Raw genomic sequence first — 8,437 nt, 5'->3', positions numbered from 1 at the left:
CTTGTCCACCAAGTGCAAAATAAGGCATCTGTCCAGAAATCATGTTTTTCTGGCTGTGAAACTCCAGGAAACTGCTCCTTCCCATTTTCCCTAGCCTGCTCACCCTCCACAAGCAAGACACAGTTATTCCACAGGATCTTTCCTCTTCTCTTGTTCTGGACATTATGCGTTGCTCTGTGAGGAGACACCTTCGCATCAGATCCTGTATGAGTTAATTGTTTCCTGCTGGAAAGGATGTGCTCATTTTTTGCCCCAGGACTGGGTTGGCAGTGACTGAAAGAGGTGGCTCCTGAAGCCCATCCTCGGACCCGGGCTGGAGAGCAGCGCTCATCAGACCCAGCCAGAAGTCAGGACAAACAAAGGGCTGTTTGTACAGCATCTCCCATCAGCCCTCCCTTCTTCTTCTCACCCCTGCTAGATCCAGCTCTCTCTGGGTGCATCTAAAAAGATACAGCTGCCAAGAAAGTGGAAGCGAGTGAACCAGAAGATAAAGGTACGTTTTGCTCCTGAAATTATCCTTCTGTACTTGTTCTGCTCCTTCTAGTTAGAGAGCACAGAATTAGAAATACATATGGGAGAATGCAGGAGAAGATTTGGGGGATGTTATATTGCAGGCAAATGATACTATTCAAGATAGTTGCGTGGCTGTGACCCAGCTCAAAATAATTCTTTTACTATCTTGCTTTTCTTCAAAATTGGATACTACATATTAGCATCTGAAGTCACTAAACTATATTGCCTTTGCTATAGTGCTCAATATAATATAGAGAGAGGTGTCTTCACAATGAATTGCTGTCTTAAAGAAAATTAAATGGGGTTTAACAAGAACTCAGTTTCTGGAAAGAATTGTGGTATTGATGATAATTACAAAGCAGTCATTCACTGAATCCGTCCTCAGTGGAATAGCTGCTGTCCTTACAGTGCATGAACTGTTCAAGCAAAATAGATATAAGAATTTTTTAAAATGAAAATAAATCTTCACAATATTATCAGTTATGCATAATAACTTGAGTGATGATTTTTTAGTAATGCACTAATAAACCTATCAAGCACTAACACATCTGAATACTTAATACTCAGCATCTTACAGGTGTTTGTGAAAGGCAAACTTGACAAACAGACACTAAAATACATTTCATTTTGAATAAGTGAAACAATTTTAATATATATTTGCTTTTTAAGTGCATCTTGTTAACCTGGCACATGCCACTGGACAGACTGGAAAAGATCATACACCAAAAGTGTACCAATTAATGTATTTCATGTTTTCAACATTAGGCAACTAGAAATACAGCCTTCTTAAGGGGACAAGAAGGGTATATTTAATGAAGGACTGGTATTTTTAACAGTTGATAGACCAACCTGTAAATATTTCTATTTTCCCAACCACGCAGGATCTCTAGAAGTGCCAAAACACACATTTTGTGCCATTTCTCAGTTTTCCCTATTTCTAATAACCTGAGCTCCTATTGCTACTGTGTGACCTTTAAAGAGCATCACTTCTCATGAATTATTACCCTTTTGTTCCTGGACAAGGAGGCTGAAACTTGGGGTTTTCTCACTGGTCTTTCCTGATTACCTCTGCATCTTGTGGATCCAAAGACTAGATGGTGCCAAATTGCCTGGCAAGATAATTCAAACACTCTCAGCTGAACAAGCAGGGACAGCACTAATTCCTGACTCACCATGTATATTCCCAAACTAACCATTTTCCTTTAGGAAAAGCTCCAAATTATTTCAAAGCACTTGTATTCCCAGGTGCATCTGGTCTCAAACCTTTTTTACACAATGTCAAAGTAATCAAAATAATTAAATGAAAAGAACTTACACAAATGCAAGGAGCTCATTTTTGGTATTTTTAGATGGCTTTACTGCTGCTAGAATTTGAAATTACACAATCTTGATAGAGCAAGCTCGTCAGGCTTAGCATATCTGGCATTGCTATGTTTTCAGAAAGTTTTATAAAATAAAGAAATGTAAGAGGATGCTTGCTGGCAATGAGTGAGTCTTTGAGACACATCAGTGATTGGATTTGTTCATCACATTTTCCTGACTTGTTTTATGAGAAAGGACTATCTTCTGTGCTTTGCAAAAGCAGACAATGTCTTTGACACTCATTTTGAAATAAATATGCACATGCTAGCTCTGTTCTTTACCTAGGCAATCAGTGACACTCCAACATCTGTTCAACTGCACTCAGGAAAAGAAGTTGCAGCAGTTTGTCAGACAGAGATGCTGCATCTGAAAGGTCTGCCCAGTTTACCAGCATCAAAGTTGTGCAGGGAGCTGATGAAACACTTCAGCTCCTTGGCAATCTTTCATCTGCAAATAGGGACTATTCTCCTACAGGAAAGAGATAACGTTTTGAAGAAATGTATTTTGATGAAAAGTTTCTGTTTGGTTATGATGTGCAAAAAAACAAACAAAAAAAAAAACCCAGAGGAAGTATTTAGGCAGAAACAAAATTATACTTTTTTTTTTTCCTGAATAATAACGATGTTTAACATTGGTAAGATGCATAACTGGCCAGAGAAGCTGTCTATCCATAGCTTTCCAGCATGTTGACTTTGCTAATACTGATTTTGGCACCACCCAGAGAAACCCTTCTGATGATGCACTACAGCAATATCCTATTATGTTTCAAGGCAAGTAGTGAGTTACAGAAACACCTTAAAAACTATAGGTAATGATTTTTGATACTAGAAATTTGACAGTGTATAGAGAATGTGCCTATTTTCAGGACAAAGTGAATACCTACAAATTTTGAGGAGATAGGCAGCTGGCAACAAATTGAAATGAGCATTTCAGTTGAACTCCAGGCAGGGAAAGGTCACCTGAATTATTAGAAATAAAACAAAAAGTACACAAGAGGAAAATATGAATACCTTATCCTCAGTAGAAGAACACAAAAGAATCCAATCACAGGACACAAAGGCATAATTTCCTAATTTTCTTTTTCATGGAAATTTTCTTCTATTAAATACTTAAATAATTAAGCTCAACCATTTGAACTGAATATTAAATTGTACTCCCTGACATTGGCATTTATGTAGGTATAGTACAAACAAATTTGTTCTCTTCAAGCAGTAGACTTCTCTGAGCAGAACCCTCATAACTGCAGTGTTTACACTCCTACAAAATAAAACCATTAATATAATAATACAGATTCTTCACTTAAGTTTAAAAAAACAACATCAGGCAAGGTTAGAACAATGTTTACTCTATTTGAGTAGTAGTTTTGAGGTCTAAAACTAATAAAGACAATATGTTATTCAATACTGCACTCTGAGATAATTAAAAATAGATCCCCAAGGCTCCATTACAAGTAGTTTATAGGAGTCTTCTACTCAAAAGTTCCCATACAAGTTCATGGAAACTAAAAGGAATTATTCAATGAATTTTGCTTCTACAACAGAAGCCAAAAAAACACAGAAGAGCATATTTTCACTTTACTCATGTTCTTTAATATATTGGCCACTTTCTAATATTTTATTTGGCTACTGGCGTTCAAAACCCCCCAAGTTTAAATATAAAAATAATCAAAAAGCATTGAGGTGTTGTATTTTATCCCCCATTTTAATATGAATTTAAAGTCCCAGATTTTCTTATACTTTCTGGTATGTTATTCACTGGCTGAAGAAACGGAAGATAAGCAAGATAGCTGTGGTGGCAAGAAAACCACCAGAGAAAAATGACTAAAAATCACTATAAATTTATATATTTAAAAGTTTAATCTTTGTTTTTCAAGGGTGATATCAAGATTTTTACCAAGTAACCCATATTATAGCCACTTCCATAGCTGGCATACCTCATTTTTTTCCTTATCTAGATAATAGCTCTGCCATCTTAACTTCACCTTTGCTAGTCTTTGATTAGACATTGGCTTACACCTTGCTATTTTCGGGTTAGCCTAGAGCATTCTAATCTAAGCAGCTCCACAAGGAAGACCAGGGCTGGCCGATAATGTTGTGTCAGGGGATCAATTCCAAAATGCCAACAGGATGAAGGACTGCAAAGCCTTCCTCAAGTCTGGCACAAGAACAGTAATGAGCACACTGAGAGAGTGCTGGGCAGAGCTGGTCATTCTCAGGTTTGTTTTCAGAGCAGAATTCCTATTTAAATTCAGTTAGGATAACAGATACATTTTGTTTGAGCATAAGGAAAGGTAAAAAAATAAAACCAGTCTCTCTCCTAATACCAATAAAAGCTCAGTCGAAACATTGTTCAAAAGCCTAATTTCAAAGTGAATGCAAATTCAAGAATCCCAAGCCTTGCAGCATGGTCAGACCACACAAAGCAGCACAGAACAGCAGAGCTAATGTTTGACGAAATGAGGTTTTGCTGGCCAGGTTGTCAGCAGAAGAATTTTGCAAGGGATAATTTATCCCACCTTTTAAAAAGCCAATTAAACCAAAATGACCTCCAGTAGCAAGGCTCAACTAAGCAGTCTGCAGTACTAAAAAACCCCAATAAAGAAGATTCTCCACAATGCTGTATCATACCTGAGCCCCAGTCCAGGACAGCAGCACTGGCAGCACTGCAGACAGCTTTGGTTGCTCGGCTGTTTAATGCCTCAGCTTCCCACACAGCCCATGACAGAGGATTCAATCAGCAAGCAGCTCTTCCACAACTTTGATGGGGAAGGATACTATTTATTTTACATGACTTTAGTTTTGACAAGCAAAGTGGCCAGGAAGGCAAGGACACACACCCAGACGTTTTCCCCTGGTTTAGCAGCAATCGATACAATCACTTAGACCACAGAGAAAATACAGTCAGCTCAAAGCAATTTTCTCAAGGTGAGAGGCCAAAGACAACAAAATTGCCAGCATCAGAAGCCTCAATTCCCAATGAAAGAACTTCCAAGGTTGTACAGAAAGTAATGAATATCAATTCTGCTGCAATATTATTTACCTCCTAGGAAAAAACACTCTCCAGCACTCAGGCTCAAATATCCAAAACTTCACGGGAAAGAAAAATGCCAGGCAGAAAGCAAATCAGGGAAGGAAGTCTGCTCAGCAGCAATACCTGTGTCACGTACCTTGTTTCTCTTTAGCACCCTGCTGTAGGAAGCTTGGCAAAAATGAAGATGGTCTCGGTGCTGCTTCTGCTGAGCACCCTCCTCGGTACCCCCGCGGTGCCTTCCCAGCGCCCTTCCTGTTACAAGAGAGCCCTCAAGGACCACAGCTGCCACACCATCGCCCAGGGCAAGGAGAACCTCCGACATGTCGACGATGGTCTGCAAGATCACTTTTGGGAGGGGAAGGGCTGTGAGGTGATCTGTTACTGCAACTTGAATGAATTGCTCTGCTGCCCAAAGTAAGACCACACTCATTTCATGTAAACTTGTATAGCTCCTCACAATTGCCCATTATATTTCCATCATCTGACAGTTTCCACAGCTGGAATAAGCTATCATTTCAAAGAAATTCATCACTTCAGATGGCTTGAAATTATATCAAAATATATCCATTTTTCTGTTACTGTCAGTTTTGAGGATTTGTTTTTCAGGGTCAAGCTTAGGAATTGCTTAGTGTATTTTGTAAACCTCCCTCTCCTATTAATAAGGACTTCAGCATTTAAACCACCCAACTTCTGACTCCTCTGTCTGATCCAAACTAAGTTTAACTACATCAAACCCTTATTCACAGCATTTTGCAATGAAGATGTTTTCAGGACCATAAACAAAACGATTTGACTTCTGTTCTATGGAAGAGAACTGTATTGCTAATCTAAAGTTCATGCACATGTCAGTTGAACAAATGATTCTGTAAAGATAGCTGTTAGCAGAAAAGCAAAGGAGGGGCACAGAGGTTCAAAAATACTTGCATAAGGCAAGGAAAAATTTAGCCCAAAAATATCAACACTTCACTGACTTGCTGGCACTGCTGACAAAGCTGAACAGTGAAGTTCTCACTGAAAATGCGGTTTTTGATGTTATTATATAGAAAGAACATAACTGAGTTAAATAAACACTGTCAGGCCATACTGGTTTTAAGTAAAAAAATGTATTAAGAAGTATTATTTCATTCAGCTTTTCAGCAACATCTTTTCTTCAGTAAATATGGATTACAAATATCAATAGTTCAAAACTTATTAATACTTCAGAGGCACTAAAATGTGATGGCATTATAAAGGCAAGCAAAAAAGATTTTTTTATATATGCTCCTCTTAACACTCATTTCTCAAGTCCCCTGAAATCCAATAAAGGCAACTTTTCAGCACTCTCGGAGAGGACTCAAGTTGAACAAGTGGGAAAGACTTTTAAAGCTAGAAACCTCATATTCAAACTGAGAGCAGGGTTTAAGTATGTTTTTCATCTTTCACTTACCCTAAAAGCAAATGGTGTCCCCACCCTGAAGCACACATTGGGTCTCTAGCTTCTCAACCTCTGACCTTTAAGCAGCATAATAAAGCCTCTTACTCCTTCCACCATCCTGAGGTACACAAGACCGGCTTTGCATGTGTGCTCTCGGGACAAACGGCACAAAACCGTATGTGTGCACATGCCAAAGTCCTTTATTTTGGTAAAATCTATTTTATAAGTTTATTTTCTCAAAGTTAAAATATCAGGGTGGAGTTCTGGCAACCTGGTCAGCCAATGAATGTTTTGGCATTGCTTGCACAACAGGCCAGCAGAGGTAGAAATGCAGTATCTTCATCCAGATCTGCCATTACATTTGCATTGCTGGAAGGACATCCCACAAATACAGTAATGTCACATATATCACAATATATGCTAAAAAATAGCCACAACAGGAAATGCATGTCGTTAAAGCTCTAATAAACCAATGAACTAATTATTTAAATATGCGATCGTATCTTTCAGGGATATTTTCTTTGGACCAAAGATATCATTTGTGATCCCCTGCAACAGCCAATGATGCAAGTCTGCAAGTGAAGATAACAGACATCATTCTACGATCATGTAATAATGTTTTCAAGGGGAAAAACAAAACCACCACCAACAAAAACTTCCTTTCTAACCACAAGTCACTGCCTCACTTTACACTGTAGAAAGAACTTCCTTTCTATACCTCTATGGAATATCAAATGTGTTGAAAGTTTTCTTTTTAAATCTGGTAGCTGACCTGATTTCCACAAAGCCATCTCCATGGTTTAAGAGACTATATAAGCTCTTAAGGTATCCTCATATGCATCACCCCCCAGCAAAAAAGTACAACTCTTCTTACTCAGCACAATATTCTTAACTAGCTTGGACAAAGAACTTCAAGCCTAAACCTTCATGTTGTTAGGAATATGACCCTCAGAGCAACTTTTGGCAGTAAAGGTTCCTATTGCACTATTGCCATCACACTTTTAATGCTGTTTTAAACTGAAGTCACTCAGTTCCTGGCACTTCTGCAGATAAGCTCCCATGCTCTATTGAGGCATCTTAAAATACATGGACATACAAAAAGCATAGATTTCCACATTTGCAAGTATTTCACTGGAATTAAAAAAAAAAAAGTCAAAGCTGACATTACAGTACTAAAGCACACTTAGGTCTTATGTCTAACTGGTCACCTGCCTTGACTATGCAATCTCTAAACCCTTAAATTGCTTAATCTTTGCATTGAATATTAGAAAGTGCCAGAACAGCAGATTTTTTAATTAAGCTTTGTTTGAAATACAGTACCCCAAAATTAAGTTAAAATGCTGGCTTTTTAATTTTAGGCTAGCTCTGTAAGGAAATAGCCACAGAAGATAAAACACAGAGATAATCATCTTAATATTTAAGAGGTATTGTGATCTAGGAAATGGATACAAAAAGACAAATTTTTGACCATTTTTCTCTTATACTGCAATGTGTATTGTCAGATGTTGGGACGTGACCACATAAGTTTAAAGACAGTCACCTGAACAAGCCAGGCTTACAGGCAGCAAGCCTGACTTGTTGCCTTACCCATACAAACTCTTCAGCTGTCAAGTCAGTCACATGCAAAGTGTGCAGCACTGAACTGCAGTCTTCCCTACTGAAAAAGTGCACTGTTCACCTAATAATCTTACACATTGCCCAAACTGCTACCACCAGTTTACCAGGCTTACTTCATGTCCCAGTATGAAATATCACCATGACCTTTTTTCTTCCTGTTAGTAAACAAGGGTTGGATACTGGGTGTGGGGGTGATTATACATAGCTAATAATAAATGATTCAAGTAAATCTGTGTGTACTATTTTTGACCAACTGACTGCTAAACGGTTTGTGTCACCAGGCTTTTCAAGCCTTATTTGTTTAATTAATTCCGAGTAATTTGGGCTTCCTACCTAATAATCAATTGATGGTAAAATAAACCCCATAAAGCTGGCAACCCAGTAAAAATACCCAAAGTCAGCATTCTGCTAAAAAAACTTATAGCATGTGCTCTTGTGCGAAGTCCTCTATAAGCTTCTAGGGTATGTAGCTTCTGTTGTTTGTGCCATTTAGTTTCTACA

The 8,437-nt window shown here is 38.2% G+C and overlaps 1 protein-coding gene across 1 annotated transcript; it reads left to right on the top strand.

Moving 5' to 3' along the window:
- Positions 1–348: 348 nt before the first annotated feature.
- SCRG1 (stimulator of chondrogenesis 1) lies at positions 349–8,165 on the top strand. The gene is made up of 3 exons (XM_085058687.1): positions 349–493; positions 5,057–5,319; positions 6,830–8,165. Exons 2-3 carry the CDS (start codon positions 5,084–5,086, stop codon positions 6,882–6,884), a joined length of 291 nt encoding a protein of 96 aa, XP_084914813.1. The 5' UTR covers positions 349–493; positions 5,057–5,083; the 3' UTR covers positions 6,885–8,165.
- Positions 8,166–8,437: the final 272 nt, after the last annotated feature.

Source organism: Lichenostomus cassidix, chromosome 4, assembly GCF_008360975.1.
Source record: "Lichenostomus cassidix isolate B80296 chromosome 4, HeHo_3.0, whole genome shotgun sequence".
NCBI classification, from domain to species: domain Eukaryota; kingdom Metazoa; phylum Chordata; class Aves; order Passeriformes; family Meliphagidae; genus Lichenostomus; species Lichenostomus cassidix.
Note: the sequence above shows the minus strand (reverse complement) of the source record. Positions and strands in the feature narration are given on the sequence as shown.

Excerpts from the sequence above, each read along its gene's own strand:
- SCRG1 (XM_085058687.1), top strand. The coding sequence starts at position 5,084 with ATGAAGATGGTCTCGGTGCTGCTTCTGCTGAGCACCCTCCTCGGTACC. Across the intron at positions 5,320-6,829 it reads GAATTGCTCTGCTGCCCAAA|GGATATTTTCTTTGGACCAA; the intron begins GTAAGACCACAC and ends CGTATCTTTCAG.